The sequence below is a fragment of the Muntiacus reevesi genome, chromosome 13, assembly GCF_963930625.1.
Source record: "Muntiacus reevesi chromosome 13, mMunRee1.1, whole genome shotgun sequence".
Lineage (NCBI taxonomy): Eukaryota > Metazoa > Chordata > Mammalia > Artiodactyla > Cervidae > Muntiacus > Muntiacus reevesi.
Window position 1 is genome coordinate 6378537 of NC_089261.1, and position 22549 is coordinate 6401085.

Consider the following 22549-nt stretch of genomic DNA (forward strand, 5'->3'; position numbering starts at 1 on the left):
CCGTTCAGTCAGCCCTCGCTGCACTGTGCTTAACACGGTACAGACGCTGGCTGGCGGGACCCTCCCAGTTCCCGCAGAGCACGTGATGTGGACCCCATTCAACACAGGAGGAAGTTCAGAGCGCCCCGTGACGCGACATGCTCCAGGCCACACAGCTGCTGCAGGGCGACGTGGGGTTTGAATCCCATCTGTGGGAAGCCCGCGCTCGTAAGAGTGTCTGTGCCGTAGGCGCCAGTCAGGAAAACAGTCATTTCGCTGGCATTGCTGTGAAGACTGCTAAAGCTAATGTTCCCTGCTTGTTAAAGCTAACTTTCCAGTTGTGTGTTCTGTTAGTGGTCTGTCTGTGGTTGTGCTTTGCCCACTTATCTGTTGGGATCTTTCCTGATAATCTCATGAATTTGCACAAGCTCATCATGTGTTAGTTACATAGTTAACCTGTCTGATCTGATCAGATCTGAGGCTGCAGTTGACATTTATTTTCCAGGTTGACACAATTTTATACTTAGGTAGGTTTGCCTATCTTCCTCTGTTCGCGGATCCTTCATATTATCATTTTTAAGTTTTTTCTGTAAAATGTGTTCACAGGCTTTTATTCTGAGTTCATTACCTTATTCGAGAGACTCTCTATTATGTTAAGAAACAGTGTGGTGTGGTCTGATTGCCAGAGACAGCTTCCGTGTCACACGCAGGTTGAACAGCTTCAGTTAACTCTTAGGTCTCGTATTATGGGAGTAGGTCAAAAGCCGTAAGAAAGAATTACTTCTGTTTAAAAGCACAGTCATTTTGTTGCCTCTACATTAATTTTATACTTGAGTACTCTGAAACAGTCTGATGGACGCCAACAAAGAAGTAGTGATGCTGTTGAGAATATATCCAGTGTTTCTCTCCTCCCAGCAAAGTCCCTGCGTTCGTGAGGATGATCGCTCCCGAGGGCTCCTTGGTATTTCACGAGAAAGCCTGGAACGCATACCCCTACTGTAGAACAAGTAAGTCTGGTTCCCAGAAACCGTCTCCCCCCTCTGCCCTGCACTCCCGGGGTCCACACCTTAGGGAAGGGTGACACCACTGGGGCCTTCTGCGGGGGGTTGCTGCACAAGGTGTGGCAGGAAAGCAGCTGCAGGGGTCCCTCCCCCAAGCCTTGGTGAGGGACACAGTTCCTTCCCAGATGACAGGCACCCTGAGATCCTTGTTGACCAAGCAGGCTCCACGGGCAGCAGATAAAAGGAATACAGAAATCTTAAAGGTTACCCTCACACGCAAGCATTGTTTGATGTAGTTTCAACAGTATTTTGCTTCCATTGCCACGTGGTGGAACCGTTTCCTATTGTTTGTTCCGTCAGCCTTATAAATGGTGTTTTGCTCTTGTGACATTATTCCTTTTACCGTTGTTTTAAAATTACTTAAAATGATTAGATTGCAACTCCACAGTCTTAACATATCCCATAGTGTCGCTTGTTTAGAGATTGTGTTTTGCAGATCTAAACCAAATGTTCTGTGTTGGCAGATAGTTTAATCTTTGTGACATTAATATTGTGGCAGACTCTTTTGGTTCTGATTATAATATTCTGAAAATTTTTCCTCCTTTGTTGCCTACCTGTTCCGGTATGCCTCAGTTGTAACGGTGAGTAAAACTGTTTCTGTATCACATAGTCTTCATCTTTAAACTTCGCCCTATGTAGTAATTACTTTAGCTATCTGTTGCTTTATTTCCCTAAAACTGCCCACCGCTGCATGGCCCTTCTCTGTCTCCAGACCCCAGCTTACACTCCACCATGTACTCCACTATTACGGGGCTCTTTGCAGCCTTACCTCGACCTCTCCCCCTTGATTTTATTTTGCTTCTGCAACTTGCTCTGAATGCCACATCCGCTCAGCACAGCTCACAGCTTCTTCAGTGTTAGCCCTGTGCGCTGCATGTCAGGCAGGGTGTGCACGTTATTTAAATGCATGTTGGCTTGGCCTGACAAGTCTAACAGTCGGCAGCTAATGACTCTCTGTCACCTGAGGACCAGTCTTCTTGTAGAGTCCGAGCGCGGACGCTTGTGCCTGGGGAACGCTCCTGCAGACACAAGCCCGAGAACCGGCGAAAGGTCACTGTCATTTTGCTGTTCTGTTTTCCGCAGAATGAATATATGAAAGATGATTTCTTCATTAAAATTGAAACATGGCACAAACCAGACTTGGGAACATTAGAAAATGTAAGTTTTTGACTCTGGGCTTTCAGTGTAGAAGGCCTCCGAAATGGGGATACCACAGTCTTGTGTCATCGCCAGCATGATGCCAGCGGCCTCAGATGAGCGCCCAGCCAGGCTGGTGCGTGTCAGACTGCCGCCGTGGGGCAGGCTTGCCGCCAGAAACCAGTGGGCCTTCCTTGTCAGGCCCCTTGCCTTGGTGTGCGAGTGAACTTGGTGAGGCCGCTGTTTTTATCAGTAACTCTCTTTATCTGGGATTGGGAGAGGGTAGGTAAACAAAACTCACAGATAATCCTTAGGCCAGTTTCAGCTGTTAATTAAAAAAAAAGTTTTTTTTTCATCTCTGTATTTGCCAGCGCTCCTGTGCATAGCAAAATTGATTGCTTTAATTTTCACCTCCATTCCATTTGGCCTGAATTATTGGTTGATTTCAGAGAAATGCCCAAAAGGCAGGAAGGAAGAAGGTATTTTGAATAATTTACAAAAATGTTGAAACGCTCCTGACTTACAAATTGGTGCACTTTTACCCCTCAACTGAATTACCAGAAAGTCGGTTATGACTTGGTATAGCTTCTAACTTTTGGTGAGGTGTAGCAGGGAGCTTGGGAGGGCGTCTGTGTCTGCTGTAGGTTGATGCCCTGGCCCAGGGGTTCTCAGGCGCTTGGTCCCTGGACCAGCAAGCAGTGGCGTCGGGGAACTTGTTGGAAGTGCCGATGCTCAGGCCTCACTCCGTACACGCTGGATCAGAGTCTCTGGGGGTGGGGCCCTGCAATCTGTTTTCTGGGGGGCATTCCAGTTTGAGAACGACCGTTGAAACGTTTTGATAACGCTCTTACGGGAGAGTAAGTTTATGGGTAATGGTGGTAGAGTATGTTTTTCCTCTGCTTTTCTGTTACTGGTGCCAATCAAAGGAACTTTTGAGCTATAACTTAGAGTATTTAACTTGCGTTTTTCTTCAAGATGATCACTTACTTGTATTTTTTTTTTTTCAACAATAACTAAAATTTAGAGTCTGAATGAGGTATTTTGGTATGCTTTAGTCTATATGATTTAATTTGCCATCTTTAGTGTTCAAATGGGCCTATCTGGCAATTTTTAAACAGTTCTTTATGGGTTCATTGATGGAATTTCAGAAGTAAATGATTGAATGACATGAGGTATAGAGGAATTGACATTCTACTGAAGCGGAATACCTTTAGAGTGAATCAAGTTCAGGAGAGGTTTTCGAGCTTACAGTGCAGCTTCTTAAAATCTAATTATTATGTCACTTTCTATTTGTCTAGGGCTTAGAGGTTATAAGGACTTTGTCATGTATCAGTTGGGTTAAACATAGGTGAGGTTTATTTTTTGTATTAGTCATCTCTAAGAATTACCAGGAAATAATGATGACCGATTTCTGTGAATTTGGCAGCATTCTCTTCCCTCCCTCCAGCCTTCAGACAGCTGATTTAATGAAACAGCAGCTTGGGTTGTTTTTATTATGGCTCTTGATATACTCTGAGAGACTCAAGATAAAGATTATATATGGAAGCATACTAGTTTTACCTAACGAGAAGAGTCTTAAGCTGGCCTTGTTTCCTTTCTGTCATTTGTAGGTACACGGTCTAGATCCGAACACGTGGAAAACGGTTGAAATTGTCCACATAGATATTGCAGATCGAAGTCAAGTCGAACCAGCAGTAAGTACTACGTACAGCTTGATAACATTTTCACCTGTTACCTCTTACCTCTAAAAGTTCTTTTATTTGATTCTTGTGTGGCCTCCCTTTCTACTCTGAAATAAGTCTGGAGCTCAGCTCTGGGTCCAGAAGGAGGTCAGAGCAGCACGCGAGATGAGAGAGCAGCAGTGGGGGTGGTTTGTTTCTCGTGTGGATGTCACCTTCGCACAGGTGATCCCTTTAAGAGGTCTCAGTATACCTGGGGGACATAGGGGTTTGCTTTCATTGAGAGGAAAAAAAAAAAATTATTTTACAAGAGTTCTCTTCAGTTGCTTTAGATACCATGGGTCCCTTATATATTTAAAGTCTGATTAAGAGAGCAGAATTTTAACTTAACAAACTTTCAGTATCAGTTCAGTCTCTCAGTCTTGTCTGACTCTGTGACCCCATGGACTGCAGCACGCCAGGCTTCCCTCTTCATCACCAACTCCTAGAGCTTGCTCACACTCAGGTCCATCCAGTCGGTGATGCCATCCAACCATCTCATCCTCTGTTGTCCCCTTCTCTTCCTGCCTTTAATCTTTCCCAGCATCAGTGTCTTTTCGAAGGAATCAGTTCTTCATATCAGGTGGCCATAGTATTGGAGCTTCAGCTTCAGTATCAGTCCCTTCAGTATTCAGGGTTGACTTCCTTTGGGACTGACTGCTTTGACCTCCTAGCAGGCCAAGGGACTGGTCTTCTCCAGCAGCACAGTTCAGAAACATCAGTTCTTCGGCGCTCAGCTTTCTGTATTCTCCAACTCTCACATCCATACGTGACTGCTGGAAATACCACAGCTTTGACTAGACAGACGTTTGTCAGCAAAGTAATGTCTCTGCTTTTTCATATGCTGTCTAGATTGGTCATAGTTTTTCTTCCAAGGAGCAAACATCTTTTAATTTCATGGCTACAGTCACCACCTGCAGTGATTTTGGAGCCCAAGAAAATAAAAGTCTGTCACTGTTTCCATTGTTTCCCCATCTATTTGCCATGAAGTGATGGGACCAGATGCCATGATCTTAGTTTTCTGAATGTTGGATTTTAAGCCAACTTTTTTCACTCTCCTCTTTCAGTAGCTTAGGGCTAAAGTTGTCATTTGTGGGAAACAGTTGATGGTAGAATATCCCAGTTTAACAGTTGTGTAGCTTTCACTTTTGCGTCTTACTGGATGTAGATATTTGTGCTCTAGACTTTTAACTTAATTTAAAAAAATAATTGTTTTCACCTGCAAAGGATGCTTTATTCCTCACCAGCCCCACCCCCCTACCAGCAATTAAGACCCTTGTTATTTCTTTACCCCAGTCAGTGTTAACTGGGTTCTCACAGTATGTGGGGCACGGCTGTGGCCTCTCTACGTGCTGAAACTCTACAGTAAGAGCGGCACCTCTCGGTTTATCATGTTAGCACATGTTCAGTTAGGGTCCCTTCCCATTTCAGTTTTGGTACTTATTCCCTGAACTTGAGCAGTGTTGTAAGATGAACCAAAAAAAAAACCTAATAAATGTCTGGTTTTGCCATTGAAATTGAAAGGTAAGCTTTCAAAAACAAAGTTTGGACCTCTTCTCTTAAATCACCGGGGTGGGGACCACCCACAGTGACCCTCTGCTCAGCCAGGTCCTGTTCTCTTCAGGACCCCCTCCCTGATCAGAGCTGTGAGCACTGATTAGGGCCCCTTGTCATAGAAATTCTGAAGTTTTAGTTGTGCTGTCATTTAAGTTATTTTAGTTTCAGAAATATTTTCACCTCTGAAGTTATCTCGGACTATTTTTTATCCTTAGAAATGAATGTATGTTCTCTTTTAGCAACCACATTCAGTTGTCTGTCTGGCCCCTTATTGCTTTTGGTATCTCTTCTAGCCACGAGCTTTGTTTGTGGGATGGTGGTGACAGGGTGGAGGATGACTTGGTGTGGGTGACTTGATGGCTCGGTTGGAAGAGCTCAGATGCCCGGAGCAGCAGTACGTGCAGCCCATGGGGTTGGGTGCTCCTGGGAAGGCGTTCAGACCCTACTGTGGGTGTCTGACAAAGATGTGCTGGCTACAGAAGTGGTCCAGCCTGTTACTCAGAGGTTTGCATTCCAGGTTGTTCTGCCGCAGAGCTCGGGGCGCCTCTTTCTTCCGGGGCCACCGGAATGGTTTTTGTTCCTGTCCTCGGGCCACAGTGGGCCCCCAGTCAGTGTTTGCCGGCGGGCGTGCAAGGGGAAAGGACAGTTCAGCCGACCGTGCAGTAGCCCTGGAGGCAGGCGTCCCCTTCCTTCCACCCCAGCCTCGCCCCCAGAGGGGAGGGCAGGTGCTGTGTGGTGGCTGCGCTGCCCCAGTGGCTCCGGGTGCAGGTCCCCGCGGTGCAGAGGCGCAGCAGAGGGCGGGCTCTTGGAAGGACGTGTGGGTGGATGGACAGGGAGAGAGGATGGTCGGGCAGGTGAGGACGGTCTGCATTGTGAGTCCAGGGCAGCGGTGCTGAGAACATGCAGTCAGAAACTAGATTGGCTTCAGATTCTGCGATTGCTGCCTGCTGGTTCCTTAGTTACTTAACCTCTCTGAGCCTGTTTTATCTTGTGTAAAATGGGGCTAATTACCTCACAGGGTTAAGCGTGAACACTTAGAGCTGTGCCTAGTGGAATAAATGTTTGCCGTCATGGTCATTATTCTTAGCAGGAGTTCTGAGAACCTGTGTACTGAGCATGGTTTGGGGAGTGAATAAGTGTGTGTGGTTTTCTTTTTCAGCATGCATAGCTCCCCTTTTCCAAGTTACCCTTTAATGATTAGTAAGATAATTGTTGTTGTTTTTTAGTTGCTCAGTCATGTCAGACTCTTTGTGACCCTATGGACTGGAGCCCTCCAGGTTCCTCTGTCCATGGGATTTCCCAGGCAAGAATACTGGAGTAGGTAGCCATTCCCTTCTCCAAGGAATCTTCCTGACCCAGGGATTGAACCCGTATCTCCTGCATTGCAGGCGGATTCTTTACCGCTTAGATACCAGGAAGTAAAAGTGTTACTCGCTCAGTCCTGTCCGAGTCTTTGCGACCCCTTGGACTGTAGAGCCCACCTGGGTCCTCTGTCCATGGAGTTCTCCAGACAGAAATACTGGAGTGGGTTGCCTTTGCCTTCTCCATAAGCCCAGTAAAATAATAGCCTGTTTCAAAAGTTTACTGATTTTACGGTACCTTTTTTTCTTTATTGTGATAAAATACATACTAGCCACTTTTAAACACGCAGTGGTGTGGAGTGCATTCACAGTGTTGTACGACCGTCACTGCCATCTAGCTCTCGAACATTCTCACCTCCCCGAAAGGACACTCTGTTCCCATCTCACCACACGGCTCCCTCCCCGCAGCCTTTGTGCCACTGAGTGTCTTCTGCCCCGTGGCCCTCTCTGTTGTGGATCTCTCATACAGGTGGGATCATTGCAGTGTCTGGCCTCTTGTCTGGCTTCTTTTGCTGTGGTGTAATGTCCCCAAGATGCATCCACCATGTAGGATGCGTCATCCGTCATTCCTTTTTATGGGTGAAGACTAGTCCAGTGTGTGAATACCACGTTTTGTTTATGCATTCTTCTCTTCATGGACATTTGGGTGCTTTTCACCCTCTGGCCATTGTAAGCAGTGCTGCCGTGAACCATGTGTCATAGAAGCGTTTCGTCTGTGTGTTTTCTCAAGTCGTGGAAACTACAAGTGCGAATGATATCCTGAAGGGATTCTCCGACCTTTGGACACTTAAAAAGAGAAAGAAAAGTCTCAACATGCATATTTTCTGCTATAAATGGGAAGAGGGGAAGGAATGCTGTGTGGTGGGAGGTGCGGGTGCCCTTGACAGTTTGGGGTGTGTGAGGGCCAAGGTGGGTGAGGCTGGGGTGGTCGAGAGCCCCTCGTGTGCCCTCTGCCGGCACGGACGGCTGCCCCCTACTCTCCCTTCAGGCCCCACCTGGTCTCTTGGGCCTCCTCTAGTTAGTGTTTGCATCAGGATTAGCTTCTGTTGCAAACACCTGCACCACCTAGCCAGCCTGCCTTCTTGCCAGGTTCAGTTTGGGTTTTCTGTTGAATGTATTTGTTCATTTGATTCTGCACTTTTATGTTCGTTGGAAATTAGAGCCCACAGTGTCAAAGGAGGCTCTAAGGACGCATTTGCATTTCTGAAAGGGCTGTGTTGTCATGGCGGTCAGCCCCTGTCTGGGGCTCAGTCTGTGCAGCTGGCACGCCCCCAGCAGCTCCTCGAGGTTGCTCCAGCGCCCTGCAGCAGCTCACACTCTGGGTGAGACAGACCCAGCACGGTGACGTGGTTCACGCGCGGTGGGGTCTGGGGTCCTTCCTCTCAGCCCATAGCCTGTGTGTCCTGCAGTCTGCTTCGGGGGGTTTCACCTTTCTTCGCGTCAGTCTTCCCCTCTTCTGCGTTTCAGCTCTTGTTTGTCTCATTGCTGCGTCTTGTTCTGTGTTCAGGAACCTGTCTGCCCTTCACCGAGTGGCTGCTTGTCAGTACTTGTCAAATGAGCTTAATGAGCCTGAGGGCAATGAAGAAACTAATTGCTTGCACCTGGGTGGCTCGGCGCGCCACTGCGCTCTCCCCGTACGTAGCTGTGGGCTTTCAGGAGCACGGCCTCGGTGGCAGGATTGCAGATGGGGGTCGCCTTAGCCCCAGCGAGTTCCACTTCTCGGAGTCGGTGCTCCTCAGTCTGAAGCAGTGCTGTTCAGCTGCTGAATCATGTCCAAGTCTTTGCACAGCACGCCAGGCTCCTCTGTCCTCGCGTTTGGTCAGATTCCTGTCCGTTTAGTCAGTGATGCTGTCTAATCATCTCATCCTCTGTCACCCCCTTCTCCTCCTGCTCCCAGTCTTTCCCAGCATCAGGGTCTTTTCCATTGAGTAGGCTCTTGCCATCGGGTGGTCGCAGTATTGGAGCTTTAGCTTCAGCAGCAGTCCTTCCAGTGAGTATTCAGGGTTGATCTCCTTTAGAATAGACCGGTTTCATCTCCCTGCAGTCCGAGGCACTCTCAGGAGTCTTCTCCAACACCACAGTTTGAAAGCATCAATTCTTCGGCGCTCAGCCTTCTTTATGATCCAGTTCTCATATCCACACATGACTACTGGAAAAACCATAGCTTTGACTAGATGGACGTTTTGTTGGCACAGTGATGTCTCTGCTTTTTAATATGCTGTCTAGGTTTGTCATAGCTTTCCTTCCCATGAGCAAGCGTCTTTTAATTTCTCGGCTACAGTCATTGCCTGCAATGAATTTGGACCCCAAGAAAATAAAATCTGTCGCTTCAGTGTGAAGTACCAAATACATAGACATAAGATTTTTATAAGGAAATGATCTAAAGTCTCAAATGTTTCTTCATTGGTGGGGAACTAATGTGAATGTGGTTCACCCGTATGGTGGAGTTCAGTGCAGTTTCCAGAAGGGAGTGAGCCTGTTTGTACTGATACCGAATCCTTCCAGATAATGAGGAGGGAACAGGATAATATCTATGTGCATGCATTTGCTTGCTTACGTATAGACAGTTGAGAAACATGTATAAGATGGTGGTGGTAATGGTGACTCTAGCTAGATGCGGGGGACAGGGTACAGGAGGCCGAGTCTGCAGAGGTGTGGACGGCGTAGGGGCACAACCTCTTCTCACTCAATGTAGGGTTTTCTTCTGCTGCATGACAGATCACCACAAATGGAGGGAGGGGTTGTGTAATGTAACCTCGTCAGGGGATGACAGCCCCTCACCTTTGCCTTAGTGACTTGGCTGGAAGCAAGTCACGGGCTCCACCTGTTCTCAGGGGAGGTGATTACACAAGATTATGACTCAGTGTGGGGAGAGGGGTCATCTTAGGATGTGACTGCCATACCAGCGATCACTTGTTAGTACCTGAAACTCGCTCTTTAAGGATAAACTGATGCTGGAGTTGGGAGCTTGGTAACTGTGAATGGGCCAAGGTGGATTTCCAGCAGGGAGAGCTGCAGGTGTGGAGATCCCTCCGTGCTCAGGCTGGTCCCTGAACTCCTGGAGGGTTTCCCTGGTGGCTCAGCTGGTGAAGGATCCGCCTGCAGTGCAGGAGACCTGGGTTTGATCCCACCCCAGTATTCTGGCCTGGAGAATTGCATGGACTGTGTAGTCCACGGGATCGCAAGAGTCAGACACAGCTGAATGACTTCACTTTAGTCTCAGTCCAACTTAATTCCTTGGTTTTCATTTTGTTTTTAATGAACCCTGGTTTTTCTTGAATGAGCTAATTTTTCTTAAAACACCTTAAACGGTTGAATTTCTGTCCTGCATATTGCTTGCTTTAAAAGAAACGGAAACAGTTGGTTAGTAATTTTGAGAGGGTACAGCCAAGTCTCCCAAATCAGGATAAATATGAATTGGGTCGAAGTTAAGAAACCAGAAAGTTGGGAGTGAAGCGTGAATCTTTTTACTCCACCTGGTGGGCGTCTTCCGTCACTGCAGGTGGATTTAATCCAAACAGCCCTGAACACCATTTTAGTTCAGAGCAACTGTTGACGACTTCGAGTGTCTAACTCTCAGTGCTGGTTTGCTGGTGTCAGACAGTTCTCATTGTGGACTTGCTGGGTTGGGTCATGCTGAGGTACCATATTTCACCATGCACGGAAGGGGTGTGATTAGATTCGCAGTGTCACTGATGCTCAGGTGGGGCCTTTGATGTCTTTACCTACTTGAAGGATGACATTGTCAAAATGACTCTGTGAACTTCTGCCAGTGTGACGCAGTCACCGAGTAGTTTGCTACAGGAATCATACGTACGTTTAAATTGATGGGTTACTTGGTTTTTTCCCTCGATGACTTAATGGGAAGTCTGCATGGGACTACTGCTCTGGCCAGTGTTTTCTGTAATTTTCTAGAAGGTACATCACTGCCTAATGAAACAAGTTGAGCAGTCTGCAATTCCTGTGTAAGTGTCCCCACCCGATCATCTTCTGGCCAAACAAAACAGACTTCTTGTTTCAGTGAAAAGAGGCATTAGAGTGACATACTAGGATGTTACGTTCTCTAAGAAGGAAGGTGCCTTCTGCTTGTAATTCCGGCAGCCAGTGAGCACACACCGCCGCCCCCACTCAGATCCTATGTCCCCTCAGCCTCCCACCCCTCCCCCATTTCAGATACAACCTGGACATCACTCCTAAAAAGCCTTCCTCAGTAAACCGGGTTCCCCTTGGGGGTCTGGACTGGACTGATCATCTCTGTGTTTCTAGGACCCAGCAAGGTGCTCATTGCCTATGTCAAGAGCTTTTCAATAAAGGTTTGGTGGGAAGGTGCAGATTTTTTCCCCTGTGTGGTATTGAAATTGTGGGGTGGAGTGGGCAACAGTTTGGAGGAAATGAAGTTTTTATTGTTCAAGTATTAAGTGAGCAGATGCTCCTTCAGCTCCTTCTTTACTAATCCTAGACCATGATGTATATATGATGTACCTTCAGTTCTAAAAGCTGTCCTTTCTACATGAGCAAATACCTTTCTGTCAGATTAAAAAGTGTTTCAGTTAGATCAGATTGTAAGGAGGAGTCAAGGTGTCTAGCATATATTCCAGTGGAATATAAGCTTCAAAGTATTTTTAATTTCTAAAGTTGTTCTTGATTCATAACCACAGTAAAAAGTTGAGAATTCTTTAAATGTTCTGATGAAATGCACATGCATATCTTCAACTCATTTCCAAAATATACACAAATGAGTCAGTTGACATCTGCTTCTGCTTTTTTTTTTTTTTAAGGTATAAATTTGAATCTGGCCCCTTTTAATCATCTCCAGCACTTTGTCTAAGTAGCTTCCCATGATTTGTATACAAAAGTCACTTCCCAGGAGAGGGAGACTCTTTAAAGTGTGAGCTGAAGTGTACACACGATTAACATCAGAGAGACCTTCGTTTTTGGAAGTAATTTGAAAGAAAATGAGCACGGTTTAAAAAAAGAAAAAAATTGGAACCACATTTTTAGGTATTTGTGTGTAACCAGAAAGGATTGTATCAGCCTTCCTCTATAGTCTTTGCTTCCTCTGAAGGACATGTATGGGACTTAATTTTTAGCATTTCCAATTCTTATTTCATAGAAAAAATGTTCAATTCAAATTTTTAAGGCCTCACAGTTGTAAAAGTGATACGTAGCTTAACGTCTGTTTTTTAGATATCAATAATAAGTAGATATTAATGGCATATAAGTATTAAGTTGGTCAGTAGATGTAGTTTAAAACTATAGCTCCATTCCAAATTAAAATGCAGCAAGTTTAAAGAATGATTTTTTCCTCCTCGTGTCAACATCTTGGGGTATATTTATTAAAGGTGAAAGATTTATCCTGAATGAGGCGTTTCAAAACCAAGAGTTGCCCAGTTTTGTAAGCTTGGTGTTGTTTATCTGAAGATGGTATTCCTAAAAGGAAGAGACAGATTTGAAACTCACAGGCTGTATTGATTCTAGGTCACAGACAGGATGTGCACGGTGTGGTCTGATCGATCAAGTCCTTGGTGGAGACTTCCTCGGAGAGGTCGGAGGGGCCCTTTCGCTGTGGGTGACCCAGTATGCTTGTACTTCTGAGATGAGGCTCAGATTTCATTCATATCTCTTCCTTCTTCCGACCTTTTTAACCCCCTTTTGCCCAGTTTGTCACTTCCAGCTCCTCATCCTTTCCTGCCATGAGTGTAACTGCCATAGTGGCCAGGTCAGCACCTCTGGGGCTCTGGACTCGGTCCAGCTCTCTCGCTGATCTCTGATTGCTCTTGAGAAGTGCTCTAATGCCCTGTTCACGGTGAACAGGGGTAGGGGTACTCTTCTGGGATTTTGGAAGCAGGGGGAATCTCAGTTGGAGGCCATGGTTGAGAGCATCCACACCAGTCATGAGTTGCACTGTTAAGGAGTTTGAGCCGAGTGAAGTGCTGTGACTTGCCATTACTGACGCAGGGCAGCCAGGACTCAAGAGCAGCGCCGCCGACTTACTCTTTCTAGAACGTCTCCCTGTATGTTGTTTCTTCCTTTGCATGGTGTTGATGAAGAGCATTCTTAACTGATGTAAAACAAGCAAGTGCCTGCCCTTTTATCCATCTTCCCGCGCGTCCCCAATCTCCCCCCGCCCCCTCGTAATGACAGTTTTCATCGGTAGCCTTGGTTACCTCCATCCGTAACCCCTGAACTGTGGCATGTTTGGAAATTTGCGTGCATACAGTAGAGTAAAAGGATTAGAGACCCTGAGATGTCTTTTGATGTGGGTACTTAAAATAGAGAACACCACTCATATATTTTCATGTTCACTTAGCAAACCTTTATTGGAACTTGCTATTTGCTCTCTGTTGGCATGGTAAATATTTTTCCAGATAAAGTAAGAATCGTATCTGTCTGAAGAGCGTGCAGGATTCTTAGTGCACATGTTAAAGTGTTTCTGAGTGACTTGGAGTTTGTTTGTTCCGATCATGTAGTCTGGTGGTGGCTAGTGCCCTCCCCCAAAGAGACCAGCGCTGGACTCCAGGGTGCCGGCAGAGTCCGGGTTCACAGGCTGACGAGATGGCAGATTTGGTGTTTATTCCCTAAGTAAGTGAAGACGTGACAGTGTTAGTCGCTCAGTTGTGTCTGACATTGCAACCCCATGAACTGTAGCCCTCCAGGCTCTTCTGTCCATGGAGTTCTCCAGGCAAGAATGCTGAAGTAGGTTGGCATTCCCTTCTCCGGGGCTCTTCCCGACCCAGGAATTGAACGTGGATCTCCTCCATTGCAGGCAGATTCTTTACCGTTTGAGCCACTAAATGAAGAGTCCCCATCATTTAATTGCATATCCACAGACAGTAATGGGATTGGTGGGGTCATCTAAGCCACTAGTAGGAAGTCCCGTGGTGATGGCGATCTCCAGGAAAATGAATTGGTTTTTTAAGTTTGTGCTTTTTGCTTGTTCTTTCCAGCACTGACCATTTATTCTCTGGTTGTGATCTATTTGCTTGGAGAATGTGTTTTGGTGGGCAGGGCAGCATCCCATTTCAGTTGACAGCAGAAGTATGCTCCTCTGTATCTGATTTTCTGACATTTCGGTTGCGTTTGGAAACGAGCATGTAAGACTTGCCTTTTCCACCCATTTATTTGTTTTTCACTTTGAGCACCATTCCATTATTTGAGTATTGAAGAGTCTGGCACTTTATAATTGTTTTAAACCTTGAGTATGTGTTGTTTTAAAGTTCCTGCTCTTTTCAGACATACTTTTTCCTAAATGTCAGCCACGGCAAGCTGATGAAGCTTGGTGTAATTTATCTGGGCGTGTACATTTTGGTCGCACTTAAGCAGAGTTTATTGCGTGCGTTCTAGGAAGGGTTCAGGCACACCTTTTCTTTGACCGGGCGCTCTGAGACGGTGGCCAGGTGTCGCACACTGGAGTGGATAGTCTTGGCAACATCTGCTTTATTGCACTGCCTTCAGAAGAAACTTCATAATTTTAAAGAAATGTAAGAATCAGAAAACATGCTTTCTAAATAATCTTTACAAGATTACGTTTTTTTTCTCTTTAAAATTAGAAACGTGACGAAATCCGACTGGAAAAAGTTATTAAATATTTGATCGGACCATATGAAATTGTTAGTATTTGTCAGCTTTTGAGCTGCAAAAGTGACACTTTGGAGGTCAACCTGATAGACCTCAGAAATAACCCTTGGTAGCTGATAATCCTCAATGGTCAGGCTTGATCATCTTTCCAGTTCGTTCTTGCTCAGAGCTTTTTGGAAACACCTGCATCTTAGATGTTCCTTGTGTCCCAGCTGCTGCTTCTCACTTCCTAAGAAGGGTGATCTGCCTCCCAGAGCGGTGGCTATCCCATTCTTTAGCCCTGAAAAGAGCTTTTGTTTATTAGAAGTCTGTGGCCAGCCTCCAGCAAGTGCGAGGAGCCTGCGGTTGCCAAGTGCTTCGGGTCTCCTTGGCATGAGTACACACTCAGCCGAGTTGAGTACCTCTTCCTTCTGCCACTAGAGTGAACCCAGATACTCATTTCTGTCTCGAAAGGGTGCTGCTTATCCCAGGTCTATGTGCAGGAGCTCCAAAAGCTCTTTATTAAAGTGTGTGCATAATAAAGAGGTGAGAACTGTGACTCAGCTCCTGACGTGTAGTAGTGGCCTCCTTGAGCTCCAGAAAGAGGAAAAAACAGAACAACTCAAGTTACAGGTTTTGAGGTAGCAGTGGTTTTGCTTTTGCTTACGAAGCTTCACTTGTCAACAGCTTGTCTCATCTCCCTTTGCTGTGCTGTGACGCAAACCCTTGTCAGATCCTTTTTGTAGTGACTTTCAGAGGCATTTTGTCTTTTCCCACCCTTTCTCAAAGAAGATATAAATAAATGTAAGCATGGTTCTTATTAAAAAGAAATGTGAAAATGTTTCCCACTTTCTTCTGCTGCCTTACATGGTCAAGTACTGTGGAACACGTAGGTTTGCATCCAAGGGTGGAGTTAGAGAATGTCCTCTGTATTTGAAGGCGTAGTTGGATGGCAGTGCCCTCTAGTGGGAGAAGAACACAGTGCTTATCTCATGCTTGCTTAAATCTTGGCAAGAGTGTAGAAATTCTCCCTGAAAACTGCGTGTACCAGCTTATGTCGCAGAAGATACTTTTCCCGCTAGAACCCGTTATTAGTGTTTACTTCTAATCTCTTGCACGGTTTCAGAGTTAAAAAAAATCAGGGAGGGTGATGCAGGTGGTCAGGTGTGAAGTGTTCCTGGGTGGGGAGAAATGTCTGGTAAGAGTTAGAAAACTTTTTTTGTGGGTTTTTGTTTTTGTTTTTGTTTTTGAGCAGCTAATGACAGATATTTTTAAAGAAATCAGCATAAACAGCTCCGAATCAAGTTTCTAAAGTGTATTCCTTATGAAGGCCCTTTACAGCAGTGGAAACCCTCAAGGAGAGCTTCCCTAGGCTGCTCCGGGAGTGAAGTGCTTGAGTCTTATCAGGGGATGAGTGTAAACCGCATCGCATTTCTGCAGTGAAGTTCCCTGAGCCCGGGTGTCCACAAGGCATCTCTGCATCCTCGCCCGGCCTAGCCGCCGTGAACTTGGCTGGGCAGGACCTTCACTTCCTTACTGCAGTTTCCATGGTAGTGCCTTGTCCCAAGGGTGCCCAGAACGAAAATGTTTCCAAAGACAGTAGCAGGAATAATGCTGCTTATCAGATTCTGCTATTATTGTTTGAGGGGAAAAAAAAAGTTAAATTTTTCTCTGCAATTATATCCTATTTACCAACACACTAAGTTAGTTTTATTAAAGATAATTGTTAAATATATATTTTAAGGTTAAAATGTATAATTTTAATTATATTTATAATTAATAATTATGTTTAATATAATTAAATGTTATATTTAATTATATATTTATAATTAAGCAACTGAGCTTAGTCAGCCATTCGTGTCCGACTCTCTGGTAGCCCCCCAGGCTCTTCAGTTCGTGGGATTTCCAGGCAAAAATACTGGAGTGGTTTGCCAATTCCTCCTCCAGGGATCTTCCCAACCCAGGGACTGAACCTGTGTCTCCTGTATTGTAGGCAGATTCTTCACCTGCTGAGGAATCAGGGAAGCCATATCCTATTTAGTGTTTATTAAATTGGTGCTAATGTCATCAGTGGGGTCCTGGGACTTAGGAGCAGCTGTGCCTGAAGCCAGGTCATGAAGCAAAATGAACATTGTCCTGGAGAGGGCTCACCCTGTAAGTTCTCAAGAGGACATTCCCACTTTAAGGAGTTTAATGTAGTATGTTCTGCGGTCTACTATCATTTAAGGAAATGCATTTTGTGTTAAAAACAGGAATTCTTTACCATCTGAGCCATCAGGGAAGCTTCCTTGCTAACTCAGCTGGTAAAGAATCTGCCTGCAATGCAAGGAGACCTGATTGGATTCCTGGGTTGGGAAGATCCCCTGGAGAAGGGAAAGGCTATCCACTCCAGTTTTCTTGGGCTTCCCTGGTGGCTCAGCTGGTAAAAAATCTGCCTACAATGCAGGAGACCTGGATTCGATCCCTGGGTGGGGAAGATCCCCTGGAGGAGGGCATGGCCACCCACTCCAGTATTCTTGCCTGGGAAATTCCCACGGACAGAGGAGCCTGGTGGGCTATAGTCCATGGGGCCACAAAGAGTCGGACATGACCGAGCGACTAAGCACAGCACATATTAAAACTTTGCTAAACTTATTATTTACATTTTAGGCATATGCAGTTTAATTTTAAGATATATAATATTCAACAATCATCTTTAATAAGACTAATTGGTGTGTTGGTACTTAATTTCATTGGTGTGAAGAGTTTAAAATGTATTTGTTTCTTAATGCTATAATATGTAAATACATAGTAATAAATTTGTGACAGTAACAAGTACATCGTATATTTGTGCATGAAATATAGGCTCCTCCAAACCAGTAGCCTACTGACCCCTGTAGGGGAGACCTGGGGGATACCTTCCAGCCCTGGCTCCCCGGGAACCCCTCTTCTGGAGCCCAGCTATTTGGTTTCCCTGCTGGGTTGTGAATGTCAGGCTTTTGGTTGTAACTTCTTTTCATGACTGAAATTCTGGGTTTTTTTCTCTTTCTGTATTAATTTGTAACCTTCCAAAGGCTTTGAGGGGTCTGCCTTCATAACCATGACAGGGTTGGCAGGCTCTGGCTGTGATTCGGACAAGATGAGAAAGAATGGAGGGAGGCGATTGCCCCACCTATGTTCTAGCCCAGCAGTGCCTGAGGCTGGGCCACCGTTCAGCACAGGGTCCTTGTTGACAGCCTCCGTCCTCCTCCCCTGTCCACCACGCTCGCCCACCCGAAGTCTCTGTGAGGTTGAAAAGATTACAAGCAAGTGTTCTGCTTGGGTGTGTAGGTTTGACTGCATTTCTCAGTTCTCAGGGCAGTTGTTTAAAAATTCAGTTTTAAGGATTCTTTGGTGGAAAGCCTGTAAGGATTAATGAGAGGGCTGAATTAGAGAATATTTTTTAATGCAACTCTGTTCCTTTGAGGTACATTCAGCAACAGAAACTAGGCCAACAAGTTATTGACAATTAGTGGTCCTTTGGGAATCTACTTTAATGAATAGATAAGAATGATTTGTAATTAGCATAATAATTATATGCAAATGAATGCTTCTGAATTGCTCTAAAACACTTCTGAACTGTTTAAACAGCCCTCCTGAGATCTTGTTACTCTATTAATTTGTGTAGCAAATCTTTTTTTCATAGATCATGCAAAGATAAACTTCAGTCCAGCCCCTGTCCGAATTATTATAAATTCCAAGGTAGTAGAACCTGAATTAATAAGATTTACTTATACTATATTAATGGTACTCTGTGGGAACCTGAAAGGGTGAGGAGTCACTGGGGAGATGTAATTAAAAATAGGAAAGAAAGCTGCTTATTTGAAAATATGTTGAAATGAGTATCTTAAGTTAGTAAATGTTAATTTCTCTTTGCACCTCTTGTTGCAAAATTTAATGCTTGGCAAAATTTAATGCAAACATTTTTTTTTTCCTTAATAGGCTTCCCCTTTGGAGTCACTTGAGTTTTCTCAGCTCCAGTGAGTTACACACTGGGGTTAGTGATGATAGTATCTGGGAACCCCCTTTTTCTAAGTGCTACAGTACTGAAAAATCCAGCACAGTGCTAATAAATGATGTTTGTTATTTATCTTCCTATTTAATTCAGCTCTCTCCCCATCCTGGTCTTTACTTTTAGGGTGTGATTAGAGGAAATGAGCTCTGCTGAGTTGAGCAGCAGTATCTGCATTTTAAACTTGGTGATTACCTTTGAGCTATTTGAATAGACACCTGATTAATCATCTTACGCTGAAGGACAGCATTCACAAGCAGGCTGCAGGACCCTAATACCCCTCTCAAGTTTTTGTTTGCCCTGTAGAGCTGTTTCTCTTTGCTGGGGAGGGTAGGTGTGGAGGACTCGCCCACGTACATAGGCTGGGCCGGCATTTTCTTTCCTCACTATACAGGTAGCGTCACCTGTGGTGACCCAGGCGTGGTTCTTTAAGCAGTTTCTGGTGTCTGGAGCTCTCGATTTTTCCACAAGCTGTTAAGAAACTCCTCCCAGCCTGCCCCCACCTCCTGCTCCCTTCCCCATTCATAATCATGAGTTCAATCTGGGCTCAAGGACGGTTGGGTTGGCTCAGCACAGATTTTGTACTTGCATTTGGGGCGGGGGGGCAGCCACTATGTTAAAAGATTCATAAAACTAATATTCTTTGTCTTCAGAATGAATCTGGTTTCTGTTGAGAGTTTCTATCGAGAACGGTAGTGAGTAACAGATGTACACCCAAGAGGTAGCACAACTTTTGTATTCCAGTGACAGAAAACAGTTATTTATAAGAATTTAATGAATGTATTCTGTGGCTCCAGCATGGAGACTCAGTAATCCACTTATTTACCATATTAGATTTTATTTGTTCTCCAAAGGGTGTCTTGACTTGCCTCCTTTCTTACTTAAACAGAGTTTTCAATTAAATAGAGTTGTATTAACACTGATCCGCATCTACCTTATGCTGATACCATTGTGTTTTTCTGTTGTTCAGGCACTAGCATTGGTGGAGTGAGCAGTGTCTGGGGACACTACACCTAACTTGATAATGATGGTTTTACTAATCCCTTATTCCTGGCCAGGCTTCTGGGCATTTTATACAGACAATTAAAATTTGATCATAAAAAAATTTTAAACACAATGCACCTTAGCAATAAGATTTTTCTACTTTTAAACGTGATTTTAAAACTCATTTAAAAAATACATTTCCTTGGCCCAGTGAATCTGCTTTTTTTTTTTTTTTTTCCCAAGGATTACAGAAAGTGCATAGCAAATTCAGCCTTCAGAATACCCAGGAGCTGAAGACTCAAGTAGGCTACAGCTGTCTTCACCCACAGTATTCTAAAAGAACTAATGAGATGAGAAGTCTGCAGCTGGTGGCAAGCACAATAAACCATGAGCCAAGGGCTTCTCTTCATCAGAGCCTCCCCTTTCCCCATGGGATCCCAAAGGAGACAGAATACTAACAAAGCCAGCAGGCTGTCTCATTCCACACTATTGCTCATTTGCAGCTATAATTGGTAGCTGAGGTTGCATTCTGTATGCTGAAACTGTCATACATGAAGGAATATATTTGTTCATTGTGATACGGATATAAATCAGCCAGTTGATTTCAAATACAGAAAGACAAAACTAGATACCCAATGATAAAATTGTAGCCAGAGAGATACTGTTCAAAAAATTAAATGTTATATAAATACAAAAGTGAGGTTAATAAAACCACACTTGCTTGCTGCCTGTTAATATCTTGCTACTTAATTCAGCTGATTAAACATCTGTGTATTCAAACTAACATTAAAAAGTGTGAAAATTCTTAGGTTTTGACAAGATGCATTTTCCTCATCTGTCAAGGTTAAGGTGCTGTTGTTAATAATTGGGTTTTGTTAACATTTCCAGTGTATCTTCAGTGTTGCTGCTTTGTATTCAAGGGAAAAGAGCAGAGAGGGGAGACTTAGCTTTGGAGGGGGTGTGTGTGTGTTTTATATGCACACATTCATGCCTTTCAGGAGAATCCACTTTGGTAACTGTGGTGCTGCTGCTGCCTGATGTTTTTGAAATGTGTTTGGCTTGTGTGGGTGCCCTTCTACCACCCTCCTGTGTGATGGCCTAGAACGAGCCAAGGGCAGCGGGAGGGTGAGGAAGCTGGTGCTCAAGTCCCCAGGTAGGTGGGCATACCACCTCCTTGCTGGACATTGGTTTCCTCACCTGGGAAGTGAGGCAGCTTGGGTGGTCTTCAGGGTGCAGTTCCCCTCTAACACGTTGTGACGCCATAGTTCAGAAAAGTTACTCAGTCAACAGCACTAATAATGAAAGCTCTGAAATAACTGTTACCCCATATTTTTCAGTTAATTATGTCAAATAAGTGTTGAAAAATCCCTTAAGTCATCACACTGGTGTGGTGCTGGTTCGGGTTAGGATGGAGAAAGGAGTGTTGTCCAGAAGTCCCATCTAATCCATCCGCTTAACATTTCACATTCAGTGCTGCCGCCTTAATCCAGCATCAGTCCTTCTGGGGCACCCACCCCCTTAATTAGTTTACCTCTACAAGACAATAATTTATGCTGATTACAATTCAGACCAAGCTGACTTTTCTTAAATGAGTTCTGCCTTGGTTTGTCTGCTGCCCTATTGTATACTGTCAGTCCTAACACTTGTGTACACTGTATTTTGTGGACTTGTTTTTCTTTCTGTCTTGGAGCTGGCAAGTTTAGAATCCACAGAGAGAGTTCTGCAGTCTCTGTTCCGTCAGTTCTGAGATCCCCTCTCATTTTTCTCCTCATATTTTAATATAGTCAAAGTCAGATCTGTCTTCCAGTTGTGGCAAGTTTTATTGGCCTAGTGTTTGCCTTTTTAATGGTACGTAAAATAATGGAGCATTCTGTAACTGGCAGTCTCTCAGAGTCAGGAAATGTGATTATTTACTCTTCAGCTCATGCAGGGCTCCATAATATCTTAGGTTTTGGGAAAAAGCAAAAACTTGGGCGTCTTGCTCACAGTAAGGTCACACCTCGCTTAGTAAAAAAGCAAAAAAAAAAGAAGTGTTTTTCCCTCAAGTGGGATGAACTGTTAAGTGTTAAACACTGGCCAGGCCTCTGAACATTATACAGATAATTGAAATTTTATCATAAAAGATTTTAACACAATGCGCTTTAGCAGAAAGATTTTTCTGCTTCTAAACATGATGTTAAAACTCATTTAAAAAACACTTTTCCTCAGCTGGTGTTTATTGGTTTCCCTTCTGACTGTAATTTCTTCTCTCCATTCCCTCTTGGCAGTGGACATGTTATCCCTGGGGTTCCGGGTACCTTTTCTTTGTCTCTCTTGCTTTGCTTCTAGCTAGACTGACTTCCTAGGAGCCAGACCCAGATGCTGACTCTTCTTCTCTCGGACGCCCAGACTACCTCTTAGCATCTTGCACCCTGCTTGGTGCTTATGCAGTGCACCCTTTTCTCTGATGGCTGTTCAGTAAATAGACCTTGAATCGAGGGAGGTGATGTCAAAAGTGATTATCTGAGAGGATGTTAAATGCTTTCAGTTTTGGAGGAAATTGAATTCGTCTCTGGGTTTCCAACCCTCTGACGTAAAAGAAAGCGTTGCATGGTTGGTTGGTAGCAGGAGAGCTGGTGTCTCACTGTGAACCCGGGTCTTGGGACCACCTGTGCAGTTGATTCTTTTTTTTTTCTCTCAGTCTGCAGTGAAGTTGTTAATTTTAGGCTGTGGTTCTAAACCAGAATTTAAGAATTCCTGTTAGCCGACAGCAATTGAACTCTCTGCTGATGTGCCCCCACACGCCGAGTGGCTGCCCGTGTCTGACTCCGTGCAGTCGGCTCCTCGCAGCTTGTTGCCCTGGACGAGGCTGGCTGACCCCCTCCCGCATCTGCGCCGCGCTGCCTGTTTCAGCAGCAAGGCGCAGCGCGGCCAGTCAGGTTTGCCCCTGTAACTGTTGAGACAGGCTTTGCGTTCAGGGTCACGTATTTGCCCAGTTACCACCCCTTAAGGAAGTTCTGTTATCTACCCGAACCTTGCTTTTCTCCTTCCTCATATGATTTATTTGTAACTTTCTTTTCAGAAAATACTGACATGCCATATGCATTTACTGAGTAACTGTTGAGTCTTGATTTCCTGCTTCTCAGCCTGTTTTCTTTGATTTTGAAAGTTTGTATTATGCTTTGG

At 44.7% G+C, this 22549-nt stretch overlaps 1 protein-coding gene across 2 annotated transcripts in view; it reads left to right on the plus strand.

Annotated features, from left to right (window-relative positions):
* PITPNB (phosphatidylinositol transfer protein beta) overlaps positions 1 to 22549 on the plus strand; it is a 58173-nt gene that overhangs the window by 13770 nt on the left and 21854 nt on the right. For both annotated transcript variants that reach the window (XM_065904251.1, XM_065904250.1), the window contains exons 4-7: positions 895 to 986; positions 1614 to 1621; positions 2124 to 2198; positions 3788 to 3871. In XM_065904251.1, coding sequence (XP_065760323.1) covers positions 895 to 986; positions 1614 to 1621; positions 2124 to 2198; positions 3788 to 3871 — 259 coding nt within the window. The remainder of the gene's footprint in view (positions 1 to 894; positions 987 to 1613; positions 1622 to 2123; positions 2199 to 3787; positions 3872 to 22549) is intronic.